Source organism: Papilio polytes, unplaced genomic scaffold (assembly GCF_000836215.1).
Source record: "Papilio polytes unplaced genomic scaffold, Ppol_1.0 DF823879.1, whole genome shotgun sequence".
Lineage (NCBI taxonomy): Eukaryota > Metazoa > Arthropoda > Insecta > Lepidoptera > Papilionidae > Papilio > Papilio polytes.
Window position 1 is genome coordinate 1594867 of NW_013525325.1, and position 17013 is coordinate 1611879.

The 17013-nt window shown below is 37.0% G+C and overlaps 2 protein-coding genes across 2 annotated transcripts; one reads left to right on the forward strand and one right to left on the reverse strand.

Annotated features, from left to right (window-relative positions):
- The first annotated feature begins 306 nt into the window (after nucleotides 1-306).
- LOC106103056 (PI-PLC X domain-containing protein 1-like) lies at nucleotides 307-13227 on the forward strand. The gene is made up of 7 exons (XM_013282707.1): nucleotides 307-411; nucleotides 2673-2824; nucleotides 5782-6038; nucleotides 7068-7280; nucleotides 8506-8593; nucleotides 8913-9147; nucleotides 12296-13227. The coding sequence occupies exons 1-7, from the start codon at nucleotides 348-350 to the stop codon at nucleotides 12637-12639; spliced, it is 1353 nt and encodes a 450-aa protein (XP_013138161.1). The 5' UTR covers nucleotides 307-347; the 3' UTR covers nucleotides 12640-13227.
- Nucleotides 12946-16494, reverse strand: LOC106103057 (palmitoleoyl-protein carboxylesterase NOTUM). Its single transcript, XM_013282708.1, has 3 exons — nucleotides 16138-16494; nucleotides 14679-14782; nucleotides 12946-14512 (listed from the first exon to the last, which is right to left on the reverse strand). Exons 1-3 carry the CDS (start codon nucleotides 16180-16182, stop codon nucleotides 13375-13377), a joined length of 1287 nt encoding a protein of 428 aa, XP_013138162.1. The 5' UTR covers nucleotides 16183-16494; the 3' UTR covers nucleotides 12946-13374.
- Nucleotides 16495-17013: the final 519 nt, after the last annotated feature.

Here is a 17013-nt window from a genome sequence, read left to right on the forward strand (position 1 = left end):
GGAGTTATGCCGTAACACACATAAAAAAAAAAAAAAAATATATATCGTCGAATTGAATACCTCCTTCTTTTGGGAAGTCGGTCAAAAAGAGGCTTATCACATCAATAGTAGACTTTAAAGAGGATGCAATAAAGTGTCGTGCATGTTCGGGTTTGCGACAGCCGGTCCTCCAGCTGATATGTTAACAGAAGATTCTATTAATGTATTCCAATGCTCGTTTGTGATGGACACAAAGGCACGATGATTCACATATCGTGGAGCGAGCAGTTGCTTCGCTGGGTTCAATTGTGGCGAAAGAATGCCAAATCTGTTCTAGCGTGCCAGTGGCGCGTGGGCCACCGATCGATATGGTTGTTGTTTGGTTAGCCGCGGTTGTGCTCGCCGCCACCGCGCTTGGCGCCACTATCGCGCGTGAGTCTCATTTTTTTTTGCTTTTTAACTTATTTGAACTTTAAACAAATCATTTTTTATTAATACTATTTTTTGTTTTTTTACACTTAACATTTTTATAAAAAAAATTATATTCAGTTAACGATTCACAACATTTTTTTTTCACTAACAATAATAAGGAACATTATTTATGATTTAAATTTTAAATTATAATTTATCATTCTCATTGAATTGCGTTGCATTTGTCTTGCATAACATCGACCTAATCTGTAAAAGGAACGAACGCGTTTAAACTAACGTATTATTCACATACATTTGTTATGTCATCAAAATTACGTAATAATTACTGTTGAAACCGACTATACGAGTTTACTTCAACTTTACAATAGACACAATCCTTTTTTAAAAGCTTTAATAAAAAATGTGTAAAACCCCATTTGTGATAAAAAAAAAAAAACTTTTTTACTTTTTACACACCTACTAATTTACATTCTACAATGGTATTATACTCTTCCAGGTATGAACTCTAGGTGAGTACTACAATCATAAATCTCTGCGCACACTATTAACAACATATTAAATTAAACAAATCCAATTATTATCCCATGGCACGACGAATGAACACATTCTACAAAAATTGTCACTAATTAATGCGTTTATAATAACGTTTCATGTTCAAAAAACTTACATTTTTCATGCACTTCGTTACATTTTATAATTAAATGTTGAAATGTCACAACCATGGTGTAATAAAATCGAATTTAGCGTAAGTATAACATAAAAACTGTCAGTTTTTTCATTAAAATGTGAAAAAATCCATTGACGGATTTAATAAAATTTCAGTTCGAGTAATACCTCTAAGAACACCATCGTCTCAAACTTTCATAAATTCAAGTCGAATCGTGAGGAACTTGCAACGTGTATGTACGTAGATCTGTGTTTAAAAGGGAAGCACTGATTTGGTGATAGGTTGCACTTGTACCTTCAATTATTAACAATTAAAACATCTTGGGTGTTGGTTTAACAATAGGTCCGCATGATGCTTAAAATTTTGATAATTGACAAGAGCAATTTAAGTAATTTTCCCTAGGTTTAAAGTAGTATGTAAAATAACATTTTATTAATAAGTAGCTGATCCCGTGCGACTTCATCCGCATGAAATTATAAAAATGATATTTTATTGTTACATATGTCAAATTCTCAATTGCAAATGTCAAAATACCAATTACCTTACTACGGCAATCTTGCTTCTTGATGTTGGCAGCTCGTATCGTATGGTCTCTTTCCCACATAAGGGCTTTTATCCAAAATATTTACCTCCTGAGTTTAATAGCGTGAAAATATATAACCTAAAGCGTGACGTAAGTGTAGGACTTTTTATTACAAAAAGAATTATTCAAAAATATGCTGTAATTGATGACATCATAGGAAACAAAGAAGTGTGTGTTTACGCTTTATTATACATATATATAGTATATACGAGTAGGATAGATATAGATATAAATAGATATCGCAGGTAGAAATTCAAAAATGTTTGGAACTGACAATATCTTTCGATAAGTTACGTGCTTGTCAGGTATTTGTTCCATCATTTTGAGAATTTGGCGAGTCTACTTGCGATATCACTGATCGAAAGTCACGGTGTCTAGGGATGCTGTTTTGACGTTTATTATTATTTGAAGTCAATATTAATCCATGTTCATACTGAAATTGTGAAAATATTTTTTAATACGGACGTTAACAAACTACAGTCATGTTGTTTGCGATGTCATTCAATAATAATTACGGTAATAGTAACGTTTGCTTGTATGTTATTATTTACTGTAAAGTAATAACTATTGATTTAAACAATTCGTAGACAATAACATGAAATGTGCGAAAGATGACGTCACAGTACGTTCTTGTAATTCTAAATTACAGTCGTGTCACTGACCATAAAGTGAACATCCTGTACTTTCGCTCATATAAAAAAATATAAGTTCAGACCCACGCAAATAATACTTCAACTTCTTTCTTTGCACGCATTAAAAGTAATGGCTCAATTTATGTCGTGTCAGTGTTAAAATGTTAGGGCGCTTTGTCTGAAGTTATAGAATAAAAAAGGCTACAAGCCAGAACTTCAAAATTGTTATCAACCACTTTTAGATGTTTTGAAGCAATTAATACAAAATTGAATGTAAATAAACATGTTTTAATCCACAAACTTTTAGTCTGAATTCACTACTTTTTAATATCTAAGCTTGTTATTATACCATAGTTTAATAAACGATTTAATATTTCAGCGACAGAAAAGCATTCGCTGGAGAAATCCAGTTGTGGGAGAGTTTGGGTGACAATACATTCACCTGCAATAAGACTGGCCGGCGGAGGGGAAATATTGGATGCTATTGAACTCAACTGGGATTTTGCCGATTGTCACGACCCACCTGACCAAGTAAGTAAACTATCCATTCGACAAACAGAGTTACATCTCTTAATAACTTCGATAAGAAATGTATGACTAAGGACCTGACACACCAAATTGTTAATTTTCTGATAACAATTCAACGTGTAAAAAATGTGATAGAAATATGTGATTTTGTTCCCTATTTGACAGTGACGTCATTTTTAAGCTATCTGAGTCTCTATCAGTCAGGGGTGGGACAGGCCCTAAGAGATTTCACAATAAAGTGGAGAATATGCCTAGCTTTAATGGGGATGTTTCCTAATTTTTGGAATTGCTTTTATTATGTAGATAAACCGTATCTAAACATGAAAAAATATGTAATAAAATCATATACGCAACATTTCATTACAAAAACACTTAACTAAAAACAACTTCTCCAAAGACCGCGAAAACGCCTCATGACGTCACTTTCTTGCTTACAAACCTCGCGTCGCGGTCTGTCAAAGTCAAATTTCTAAAACAGACATCTTGAATTTTGATAGTTATTATAACAAAATGTATTTTTGTTTAACTATTGTTGTAAATAAAAAGAAGCATATTACAATACGTATGCAGTGCCAATAGTAAATGTACGACAGTCAGCATAGGTCCAATAAAATAAAAATAAATAGCAATAGTAAATTGAATATTAGCTACTCAAATAACTTTTACTATTTTTTTCGTCATATTAATCGAAAATTTGCTCGTAAAATATGTCGTAAATATAAAAACACTTAATAATGGAGTCCTCATAATATAACACACGAAAACTCAATTCTTATAATCATTTAAAAAAAATTATAACTACAAAATGCACTGACATTCACGGAAGTTGGTCACGCTGCCATGTTATATGCGAAGAAGTGACGTCATTGGTGTTTGAGATCGAGTAATGGAGGGTAAAAAATATTGCAGCGTTTTTAATTTATATTTAATTTGAGACAAACATTCAAGGTCTCTAAATGTTATTATAGGCTTTGAAATGCTGTCTTTAAAATATTAAACATAACTTTATTTGGATTTGTAACATTAGGAAACATCCCCATTCGAGGAATTAGTTCGTATAAAAATCTTTTTTTTTAACATTAGTAGATTTACTGTTAATTTACTAATATTTCTTTTAACCACTTCAACTAAGCTCTAGGCTTGTGCTAGGATATGGATCACGACAATAGTCGAATGGCGGGATTCAAACCCTCGACCTCAAGATCGGTAGTCCGTACGTCAAACCATTAGGCTATTGGCGCTTGCCAGGCAGGCTCTCTCAAATAAAAGACAGAGATAATGTGTTCTTGTCAACATCAATAATGATGGTAAAGAGTGTCAGATATAATACACTTAAATAGTTACTTATGTACTTCTGGATGCATAATAATCTAACATACGTTATATCACAAACGTATTACATGCATCAGGATGTCCGTTCACCTGACGACCGCAATTTAAATGCGGTAGGCGTTTAATTTACGGTCATAAAGCAGATATCTACCGCGTTTCCCACACGACATTATTTTCCACACCGTCCACGTAACATCATACACATAAAAAAGGTTCTTTTATGAAAGTAAACTATTACAAAGTTTAAAATTATCATTAAATTTTTCGAATTCTGCCTCCACTTTCTTGTTACATTTACTAATAACATAATATTAGTTGTAAATTGAAAATCACGTGTTGTATTTCGCAACATTAATAAATATCTTACAAGCTATTGTATGCAAATTACAACTGGAAGAGGCAATTTACTATCCTAGTTACTATTGCTCGTGAGTAGCCCCACGTGAGATCCATTGACGACCTATTTTTATATCACGATCACTTGTACCCTTTCAAATGATATTACGAAACTAGATAATAGTGGCCAATGAATAGAACATAGCAAGGACATGTCGTTGGTACTGGTCAATTACCCTAATGTAATGTTGCTAGAGTTTTTTTTTTATAATAGATTGTTTTCCCCTATGGAGGTGACAAAGTACTAGAGAACCATCTCCTATTGCAAAAGTCACTAAAAACCAATTTTTCTCACATTGGGTTATAGCTAACAGGAAATTTACTACTACTACTAGTTAGCCATATGATGCCCATTGCTGGGCATAGGCCTCCCACAACGAACGCCACGATGATCGGTCCTGTGCCTCTCGCATCCAGGATACTCCCGCAACCTTGACCAGATCATCGGTCCATCTTGCGGAAGGCCTACCCACGCTGCATCGACCTGTCCGTGGTCGCCATTCCAGGACTTTGCGGCCCCATCGGCCGTCTGTTCTGGAAATTTGATTCAATAAAAAGATAAACCTTTGATTGAATAATGTCTTGTTTCATGTGTTCAATTATGTTGTTTTAAATTAGCTAAACACCATTATTGCTAATACTAGGAATGCAATAATTATATGGAAACTAATGGTAACCCCACATCAACGTTGATGACAATGAATGAAGGATGGCACGTATTAGTTATAGCCTGTCCACTTTCTCTTGAAGGTATCCACCATAATCGATGGCAACATAACGCATTGGCTTGTTTAAATCTTTATCCTTATGTATTACTTATTAGCTTTCGCCCGCGACTCCGTCAGCGTGGAATTAAAAAAATATAAAACATAGCCTATGTTACTCACTGACAACGTAGCTTTTTAATGGTGAAAGATTTTTTGGAAACGGCCCCGTAGTTTCTGAATTATTTACTACAATCAAACAAATCGAGTTTTCCTCATTATAATATTAGTACAGATAGGCGAGAAAGTTAGGAGCTGCGCATCGATTTTCTATCTTCATGCCAAATTTGTAATTATGTTTAGTAACTATCTATCTACCTTTATGTGTCTAGAATTTAATTAATCTGAATACTACAGTACACAAATTTAGACATGGTAATAAAAACCTTTATCAGAATTTTTACCTTATATACATAACTATTGTAATAATTAGTATAAAATACCAATATTTTACAATTGACATTACAGATAGGTCTTTTTGACCACGAGCCAGGAGCTTGGAACGATGCGCTAGTTTTCTACCCGATAGAGACGCCGCAAGGTCGCATAGTGACGAAGAGATCTCTGGGGGCGAGCACACTGCCTGCTGGTTGGAACACCGGTGCTGGTGGAAGAGGCCCGCATTGCTTGTGGCCGTGGGTCGCCGCCGGACACTCCGGAGGCAGTTCTGAAATCAAGGCGTATAACTGCTTGAAGATACAACCAACATGGATGGAAGATAACGCGTAATTATCCCTTATATTACTACCTTATCTACCTGTGCAATCATTATCAGCAATATTTTTACCCAACAAAGATCTCATTGTGATTTAAGTTTTAAAAACATAACCTTAAGGATTACTATATCCGTAACGAAAGCAAGTCTATTGAAATATCTTTGAAACTTTTAAAAATGTATGCACACATTTTTAATGTAAAATTTTTTGTGAATTCGACAATTGAGAGAGAATTTGAGATTTAAAACTCTGCGAGCATATTTTTCTAGAAAATATTTTCTTAGTATAATTTTCCTTTAAAAATGTTTGAGTTTTATACTCTTCAACGCCATTTCACAGTACAAGTACTTGTACGTTCGACGTACTAATTTATAAACTGTGACCTAAATTAACTTAATGAATATTAATAACGATGCTGCTCTTTCCTTACGTAACAGAAAATAGATACATGTATACATACTATACTTACTGTCTACTTTGTTACTTTTCCTTTGTTACCTACCACAGTGGTAGTGCTCTCTTGAACATCTAAGCACGAATGGGCCGGCACGCCCGGTGTTATACCACGAGCACACAGAAGACAGGCGTGAAATGGAAACGATTCCGTGTTTCGTCTGATGAGTGTGGCGCCGGAGGCCTAATTTAATTCCCTTTCTCTTTACCACCCTTTTCTTATAAGGAGAGGATGGGAAGGGGAAGTGGACTAGACGGAGGAGGTGATGCTAAGGAAGGGGAAATATCCTCTTTATTATATGTTCGTCTCCTCCTCTGTTGGATAAGGGTAGGCAACAGGCAACAGGCAACGCATCTGCAATTGCGGATGTCTGTGGGCAGCGGTTGCTTCGCCATTTTGGCAGATTCAGGTGGCCGCTTGCTCGTGTGCTACATTATCGTATAAAAAAACCTAAGGTTTAGAATAGAAACACAGAACTCTATGACTTAAAAGGCCCCACTAGAAAAAATACCTTGTTTGAGAGTTGAAGCATTGATTACTTCAAATATTTCTATATCTTAATAAGTAACCATCCTTTTTTGCAGAGCAAGGATCAACAAGCTCCGCATCGGTCAGTTGGTGCTACCAGGAGCACATAACGCGGGCGCGTGGAGTTTCGACACTGAGATCAGCAGCGTAACCAGAGACAACTTCGTCCTCTGCCAGGACCGCTCCATCTGGGCGCAGCTCGTCCACGGCATCAGATACTTGGACTTCAGGATAGGATATTACGAATTTTATACGGATAAAAATGAAAGGTATGCTTTATAATAATTGATTTTATACTTATTTTGGAACTCTACTAATACTAATCGCGACCTGTCAATTAATTCCTTGATGCTTTCGTATCGACTTGACTTCCTGACTTTCAATGCCTTATTTTAAAAAGAGTAAAATTATTAATCTTATGATAGAATTCTTTTTACTTTTTCTCCATTAGGACATAAGTCCTTTTTGTAAACAGACTTAAAGATCAGTTTTTTCACCTGAAGAATTTACGCTATTGTTTATTTCTATCATCGATAGATTGCTACCATTATCTGAACGTTTTTCAATGATCTAATTTTTATTTATGATTCCGAATAGATCATTGTTCCAATTGTTAGAATAGCACAAAACGTTCTGAAAGTTTAGTAACCTATTTTTACACATAAAGGTTGGTTTTAGTGTTAGCTAAACTGCGTAGACTGGGATAATATGAAATATCCTTTGAAACGGAATCAAAGAGTTTGGGAATGTTGGCGGAATCCCAAAGTTCAGCGTACACTCAATTACACACGTAATTGGAGTATACAACAGTTTTAGTAAAAATAACAAGCTTTTTGAATCGTTCTTTTTTTAATTGACAATCATTATGGTATGTCAAATATTAAACGTTGAAATTTCATAACATCAGTGGAAAATCATCGTCATCTTTGTTGCTAATTGTAATCTAATCTTTTCTTCGTAATAAAGTATTCTTTACATCCTGACTACATAATTTTCAGTAGCCTTTTCAAAATGTATCATGACCTTAATCAAAAGAAAGATAGAAATATATATCTATACTCTATATACTCTATTCTTAAGTAATAAAGCGTAAACACACACTACTTTATGGCGTAGGATGTCAGCTATTACAGCAATTTAAAAAAACATCTTTCTTTAATCAAAAAACCTTGCTCTTACATGATAGGCTATATATTTACACGCTATTAAACTAAGGGGACAGATAAATTGGTATTTTGACTTTTGTAATTGTGAATTGACAAGTGTAAATAAAATAAAGTTATTTTAAACCTCCATGTGGGTAAATCACACGGGAATAGTTAGTCTAATGTAATTTAGAAAACGATTTCTGTCTATTTGTATCAACACATGACGAATGCGAATGCGGTGCGTTGATTAGCGGTCTCGGCTCGCTTCCGTAGCCGTTGCATAATATCGTTACGTGCCTCAACCTACATACAAGAATGGTTTATGTTAAAAACAATTCGTTTTCAGATACTGGTTGAATCACAACTTAATAAGAGTCCGTCCCTTGGTGCCTTTGCTGAAAGAAATAAGAGCATTTTTAGATGCAACTAATGAGGTAAATATTTTTTTTATGTACAATACTACTTTATTTTATTTATGTTTTAGCTGCTCTTTCATACATTTAATTTTACTGTTTGTGTTAATTTTAGTGATGTAATTTAGGTTAATTTTATGGAAATTTTATTCTTTTTATTTTTAATTTTTACGAAATTTACAGTTTTATCAACCAAAGCGTTAGAATTTTTTTGTCCTTCTTAAGTCATAATTACAGTTTACTTATATCGATTAAAATTTCAAAACATCATCGAAATATGGAAAACTGTGACTTTAATACTTTTAAAGTAGCCATTATTATATGTTTTTATTTCAATTAGGTCGTGTTTCTGGACGCACATCACTTCCCAGTGGGATTCTACGAGCAGGACGGCAGCCCGATACGCAGTGTGCATGCTGGCTTGTTGGAACTAGTGAAGCGGGAGCTGGGCCCGCACCTCGCGCATGCGCAGCAGCTCAGCACCGGCCCCGGCACCCGAGGACCTACGTTGCAGTCTCTACTCAATATCAACAAGCGACTGTTGTTCAGTTACGTCGACCATGCGGTTGTTACAGGTAATACAAATTAGTAACGACGTCGGCAAAGGTCATATTTTTCGTGATTTTTTTAATAATTACATATCCAAATCGTATTCAACACTTCATATAAATACGAAAGATTTGATGGATGGATATTTGTTACTACGCCACTCCATAAAACTTTATATAGATATAGAGCACAGTCTGGAAAAGTCATATGCTACTTACTAATTTTTTTTTTTAATTCCACGCACACCAAACTAGTAGTGATATAAAACGCAATCTCGCAAGTTTCTTAATAAGAATTCATAAACCTATTTTTGTCGGTTCCCTAGTGTCCGAATAAATCCGAGATAAACAGCATTGTGCCAGTTCTTTCTAGATTCAAGTAAACAGTTCAATCAATAACGTACTCTAAGTAAATTATTCTATACCCATCTGTAACAAAAGTATAGTAAAATGAGATAAAAACATTGTAAGAATATATGATTTCTTTGTATAAACATGTTTACCTCATATAACTATTTCTGAGGAACAAATGTTATCATCTTGATTCTTTCAAATTACAACGAATTTCGAGAATCACAACAAAGTTAAGTAAATATACGTCTAGTCTAGACTATTCGATTACAATTAACGAGAAAAATTACATTATAACATATTATTATCCTCGATGAGCTTGGCAAATGTAACTTGGAAAATTTTCTTCGCAATGTTTCTTTTGTATTACGATTTTAATTATAAAACAATATAATTAGACAAGACTTATAATTAAATGGTTATATACGAAATATAAAATCTCTTTATAATTTCAAAATTTTGCTATAAAACGTTCGTCTCTAAATTTCGTCTCGCGATTTTGAGCTAAACTATTAACTTCGTCGTAGTCTTTGACTCCAAAAATCAAACAAAAAATGGGCAACACCTGCAAGCATTACCTTTGGGATAAAAAAAGAATTATCAAAATCGGTCCTTTAGCGGCGGAGTTATGCTGTAACACACATATAAAATAAAAATAAAAAAAAAAACATACAAACGAATTAAGTACCTCCTTCTTTTGGAAAGTCGGTCAAAAATAGCGTAAACGGTATACCCTTAGTACATTTCAATTCTTTTGTTATAATGTCAGGAAATAGCTTGTTATAATAATCTAATCTTATGTAAATACCGTTTTAATCATTTTATAATAAAATCGAAAAAACATAAAAAGTGAAACAATTAATTAAAATTAATACAGCTTTCGTCAATCGGAAAAACAAGAAAATACTTATATAACTAAGTAGGGGTCAACAACTTAGGGTACTAAAGTTAACAGTAGCTAAGCTCAAGAGTTCTCGAGATCGGCTCTACTTGGGTTTACTCTAAGCACGTTAAGATCATAACTTAATGCCCAAGCGGCCTAAAAACAGCTTCGTCAGTAACTTCAGATACATTATTATAGTTACGTGACTTTTCTATTTGAACAAATGTTTTGATATAATCTTTACTATCCTTCAAATCTTACTTCTTAATATTATTATATATGCGAAAGTTTAGATTACTAGATAGATCATCGTACTCAGATTCAATAAGTAAATGCTACAACTACAGTAATTTAGAGGGTCAAACATCTAATTTAGTTCCAAGAATCATTTGAAGTTGTATGGGAATATATTAAATATGGACGTCTGTTAATAAATGAAAGTGACAGCTAACCATTTCCTTGTGAGGCAAACCTGGATATGAATAGAAACAACAAGCAACTTTACAAAGCATATATTCATTAATTCAATTAGTAAAACAACACAATATTATAGAGATCTCATAAATAGTATTAACCAATACAAATTATAAAATGCAATTCACATAATTGTCATGATTGACATTACTTGTCCAACAACCCATATATACTTTTATATACAAAATAGCTTTGTACAAATGGTAAGGTTATTACAGTTATTTATTAAGAGGTATTACGGTAAATATAAAATAGGTTACTTAACTCTCCATGGTCAGGCCCATGGTCCGCTCCTCAAAAGTCCACTCGCTACACTATGGTGTGCCTCTACCAACCTGCTCCGACTTTAAGTACCTCGGTTCTCTAGTCCAGTCCGACGGTGGCGTTGACCGAGACGTAAAAAGCCGAATAAATGCAGGTTGGATGAAATGGCGACAGGTTACTGGTGTGACTTGTGATCCAAGAATGCCTCTTAGGCTTAAGGGACAGATCTACAAGTCCGTCATAAGACCTGTCGTGTTGTATGGATCTGAATGCTGGGCCACCAAAGTTGCGGATGAAAGGAGATTGCATGTGGCTGAGATGCGTATGTTAAGATGGATGTGTGGTGTGACAAGATTGGATAAAGTTAAGAATGTGTACATTAGAGGAAGTTTGAAAGTAGCGCCAGTGGTGGAGAAATTGAGAAGCAAAAGGTTAGCGTGGTATGGACATATTATGCGACGAAATGATGGGGACATAAACCAGAAAGTGTTGAGATTGAATGTGGATGGCTACAAAGGAAGAGGAAGACCGAAGAAAGTATGGATGGATTGTGTGAAGGAAGATATGCTTAAGAAAGGAGTGGATTCAGATATGACGGCTGATAGAGATGTATGGAAGAGCAGCACATACTGTGCCGACCCTCCATAAGGGATAAGGGCAAGTGGATGATGATGATGCGAAAGTTTAGATGGATGGATGTTTATTAGAGTTTATAGCCTAAACGGCTAAATAGATCTCGATTAATTTGGGCATAGATATAGTAGATAGTCTGAAAGAACGCATAGCTTTTGTTTTTTTTCTAATTCAAACGAACGGAGTCGCAGGTAAAAGCTAGTTTCATAATGTCTATCTTATCATTTGATTGCTAAGATATTTGGTATATTATCAAAACAAATCGTAGAAATAAACTCTTAATCTGAGTTTGAATCAATTTCGTATTATTTAATAATGCTAGTATTTTTCAGCATTCGAAGAAAATTATTGTTTCACAAGAGATTAGATTGCCTATAATATTGAATGCTTATTACGTTATTATTGAATCTACTATTTATCTTAGCTTTAATAAAACAGATCAAAATTGATATGAAAATTAATTCATCTTTAGTAAATAAAACTAGATTATTAAATCTAATTAGGTCTTATATAATTAGGTCAACGATGTTAATATAGCTTTACATTCTTAACTTTACTTTTCTTTTTCAGAAAACAGATGGCTGTGGCCTATCCTACCTCACCTTTGGGCAAATACAAACAGCCCTGCTCTCTTATTTGAGTACTTAGACGATGCGATAACCTCATCACCACAACCTCATGCGCTGTCACCATTATTCTCCGCTATGGCACAAACAACGCCGACAGTCCTAGATATACTGTTACTACGTGGATCGCTACGAGCTAACGCTGAGGCTGTTAATAAAATTATAACCAGTCGGTTAAACAGCCATTGGCGACGTCACGCTAACATCATCTCTACAGACTTCTTCCTAGGCAACGATGTCATCGATCTATCGATAGCACTTAGTTCAGAACGAGGTGCTCGATTATGACGAAGTGAAGCGGGTCTCCGGGTAAATAGGTCGATTTGAGGTCGCTCGTTAGTACGCCGCCTCGCAATTCGTTCTATTCACACCGCACAGATTTATCTAGATAAATAATGATCGGAAACATCTAGTGCACTGCCATACATTCCATTGATGATAGTGAGATATTTTGTAAGTTTTCTATTTAGAAATTAACTAGTCAGGCTTTCTGGAACAGTTGTCAAACTTTATACTCAGAGTACGAGAACTGCTGTTTCAAAAGTTTATCTTCTATTTCAAAGTTTAGCAATGACACACGATGTTTTAGTTATGTAGTAGTGATAAAGAAATTGGGGTAAAAAAATCAGGAACTGTAGGAATCAAAATATTAAAGACATGTGTATTGTTTCTTTTTTGTGATTAATAATAACCTTAGTTGACTAAAATGTGTATTTTGGGTATTTTTTTTTTATTTCATGGTTGTTTTTCAACAGAGCTCAGTTTATTGGCACCTCTGTTCAACAAGAAATGTACATATGTAAATTACGGTATTATGTAAGCAAAAGTCATCGATTGTTATTCATCAAAGGATAAAATAAAAACAGTATTTAAAAATATCTTCTTTTTACTTATTCAAATAAAGTTACGACTAATATTGGTATTAATAAATAGAACTTAAACATTAAAAATACTTGTACTTGTAACAAAAACGAGGTAGATTCACAGTGCGTTTGCACCAAACTTATAAAATGAGGGCTTGAGTCAGGTGTGCGGCGCCAATAGGGGCAGCAGCTCGGCGCGACTCATGCGCGCAAGCTGACGCGCGTCTAGGCCCATGGCGGCTGCCGCACCGCGCACGTCCAACCCGAAGCTCTGCAGCAGTGCCGCCAGCGCCACCTCCTCTCCCGTGCGTGGATCCCGCAGCCGCGGACACGACCCGTTGCACTGCGGCCACGAGCACCGCTCTACCAACCTTCTCGGAGCGCATCGCGCCCTCTCGCGCGTCCCTCTTTCCAACCGACGTTCCCAACACGAGATCGCTCGAGGCAGCGGCACACCCGAGACGTTGATCGCCAGCCACTCCGGCCGAGCCAGCGCACCATGAGCTATACATGCCGGTGCGAACGTCGATCTGACCGTTTTCAAGCTAGACCGCAATGCCGTTCCCGTTTGATGCACGTCGTCCCACTGAGCGCGGGTTCGGGGCGCGCGGACGCCTTCCGCTGTCAATTGCGCGGAATCGAACAGATATTGAAAAACAAAAAGCGGAGTCCGTATGTGAGGGTAAAGGCGATACCCAAAGTAGCATAGCCACGGCTTCGCGGAAAACTCGCGTACACAAGAACTTGGCGGAGAACCACGCCAGTATGAGTGTCCTAATCTCGCAACTGCATCCGTCGAAAACGAGCGCCGACCTTTTGCCGGTCGATCAAGAAACCAGCCCGAATCGGCAATCGCTGCGACCCGCACCCCATGTGGCCTCAGCACTCTTCTAATAGCATCCGCATTCAGCATCACCCCAGCGCCACCGGCACTAGATCCGACGAGCAGCAATCGCCCAGCCAGACCGAGCCGAAGAAGATCAGCAAGGACCGACCGGACTATGAGACGGCCCGCGAAAGTAAAGCTGCCGTTTGTTGATGCGAGGCGAGTGCCGGCCCACATGTCACTCGAGCAGTAGGGTAGTAAAACATGGTTGGAAGAGTGCCACAGCGGGTTTGCTGCGGGGTCGGCTGAAAGCAGCGCGGGAGCCCGGCGCGCACGCGGCCAGCGCGTAGACGACATGAGGCCAGGCCGGCGCCGCCAGCGTGCGCCGCACGACGCCGCGTCCCAGCAGTAGCCGCCGCCCTCGAGGTATACCACCCAATGCTGACTGTTGCTCCCGCGACGAAAGTAAAACCTGAAACATAAAACGCTCCATAAATATGACTTAAAATACCTCAAGGAGGCATCTACATATAAGTCGCGTTCGAGGTAGCGGAGCAGTGAATTGTTTTTGTAATAATCAAACTCGGGTGTTCTCGTTGACTGCTGTCACTTTTCTTAATAGATCGTTATATAGTTACCCGGCCGGCGAGCCGTCGTTGCAGGTGAGCGTGGTGTTCGCAAGCAGCGCCAGCCGCAGTCCCTCGCGCCGCGCCGCACTCTCACTGCTGACGCACAATACAACCTGTGTATCAACAAAGGAGTGAACATCACAACTAAATAAAGAATCAATATTATTTTTCGGAAGAAATTCAAGATCTTCTCATCGTTCACAGAATTGCTAGAAAAGATGCTACAAGCTAACAGTTAAAAAGACGAGTGTAAACACATTAAGATTCAAGCGAGATGCAAACCGCTTCCTAGCCTTATCATCATAGCTCCTCATGAGTAACCATTACAACAACATTAAGTATATTTTTTAATTAAGCGGTACGCTCAAAGCGTATTATTTTCTGTTTATTTCACGAACACGTTTTTCATGCAAGTGCACATTATTAAGTCACATTCTCCGAGCGATGCGTCCAATATGAATAATTCAATTTTATGATGGCGACTTGCGTTTACTTACAATAAATATCATTAACACGATATAGTTCGTAGGTATTTTAATATTTTGTCTGTTAACTTTTGATAACTGTAGGATCTTTTTAATGTTCCTTTCCTTGTTTCTATAAATTAACAAGTAATGTAAACATACATTTTTCAAACTTAAAACAACTCTTTCGTTTGCTGAACATTTGTCATTGCTGTTTAAAGGCACTTGTAAAGCTTTATTTATTTTTCACACTATACTATAAAATTTCTGTAAAATAATCACAACAAATGTTTACATATCTTTTTGACTAGCTGTTGCCCGCGACTTCGTCCTCGCAATGTTAAGATAAAAAAAGTAGCCTATAACATGGCCGTCTATATTAGCTACCATTCAGTAAAAGTCTGGTCGAAATCGCTCAGCTATTTCGGAAATTACCTGGAACAAACGCGGCTTGCGGACAGACGGACAAAAAAAAATTGTTATCAGCAAGTTGCTGACAGCAACGCAAATACATCATCTTCCCGAAAACTCGAAGTTTTCTTTGGATATTACAAATAGACACGCCAATTTTATTATATGTATAGGCTAATATGTATTTTAACCCCAGTAGGATTAGCATATGTATTCGATCTTGAAATACTTTTAGGTAAACCTAACTGACACTTTGTACCAAAATTAGGTTCGCTAAATTTAAGTTTCATTCACAAAATTCGTTCGAGATATACTTGGCTATTGTTTAATCGATGCAAAATTCCTATAAAGATATCAATCACCTCAAGTTCGGAGAAAAATATCTATTTATCGACACTAACTTATCGTGTAAAACACCCGCGACAATTTAAAAACAAACAAAATCAAACAAATTGTTTTCTTTTTCATACAATATTAGAGAAACTGACTGAGGTATGGGAAAGCTTAATACTTCCCTCTTACCCCAACATTATCACCAAATGTATCAGACACCAAAACAAAAACAAACCACTAAATAAAAATCGTATGCGTACACATATGGTCCATGCGAGGCGAGCGATGTGCGGAGATGCAGTCATCGCGGCGGCTGCGCCTCCGCGCCACGGGATCTCGCACACCCCATGCCGCGTGACGTCACTGCGCGCACAGTAGCCACAGAATAAAGGCTGTATTAATACCGGGAACGGAGACGCCGTACGACTCGCGGCGCGGCGTCCGACCGAATAAAGGTAAAGAGCGGCGGGCGCTCGTTTGTGCGCCAGGAGCGGCTCCGGCGGCGAGATCAAAGGCGGCGCGGATCAAAGGCGCCGCCGCGCGATCGGCATCCGTCATTATTATTATGCAAGCATTACGGAGCGCGTGAGTCGGGCGCGGGCGAGGGCGCGAGGGCCACGCGAGCTCGCCCCGCTGCTGCTACCGTGCAATGCCTTCGGGACCTGCGCCCGCGCACACCCGCCACGCGTTTTGCACCTCGTTTCACTTTAATAACTCCTTTTGGCAAACATCTGTGGGACGCGACGCCCCGCCCATCGGCCCCTTTGATCTTCTAATTTATATCTACATTCTAATGAGTTCAGTACACTCGATACGATACTTTCAGGTTTCGGAAAACGAACCTTTTGATGTAATTTTTGCTTTGATCAATTTTACATTTTAATTATATGCAATAACTTTATAATGATCTTTTTGATCATTATGTATCGTAAATCAGAAATATGTTAATCGAAATCAGTAATAATTTTAGATCCCCGAAAACACTAGACATTATTTTAAATATTTTTGCTTATTCCTCAACTGGAATATAAATCTGAGCGTTAAACATAAAATTAGGATATACTTCCTTGAGAATAATGACATACTTTCAATACGTTAATTTTATAAAAAGACACAAAAACATTACAAGTGCCATT

Excerpts from the sequence above, each read along its gene's own strand:
- LOC106103056 (XM_013282707.1), top strand. The coding sequence starts at position 348 with ATGGTTGTTGTTTGGTTAGCCGCGGTTGTGCTCGCCGCCACCGCGCTT. Across the intron at positions 2,825-5,781 it reads GTCACGACCCACCTGACCAA|ATAGGTCTTTTTGACCACGA; the intron begins GTAAGTAAACTA and ends TTGACATTACAG. Across the intron at positions 9,148-12,295 it reads CGACCATGCGGTTGTTACAG|AAAACAGATGGCTGTGGCCT; the intron begins GTAATACAAATT and ends TTTCTTTTTCAG.
- LOC106103057 (XM_013282708.1), bottom strand. The coding sequence starts at position 16,182 with ATGACTGCATCTCCGCACATCGCTCGCCTCGCATGGACCATATGT. Across the intron at positions 14,783-16,137 it reads GCCTCGCATGGACCATATGT|GTTGTATTGTGCGTCAGCAG; the intron begins GTACGCATACGA and ends GTTGATACACAG. Across the intron at positions 14,513-14,678 it reads AACGACGGCTCGCCGGCCGG|GTTTTACTTTCGTCGCGGGA; the intron begins GTAACTATATAA and ends TTTATGTTTCAG.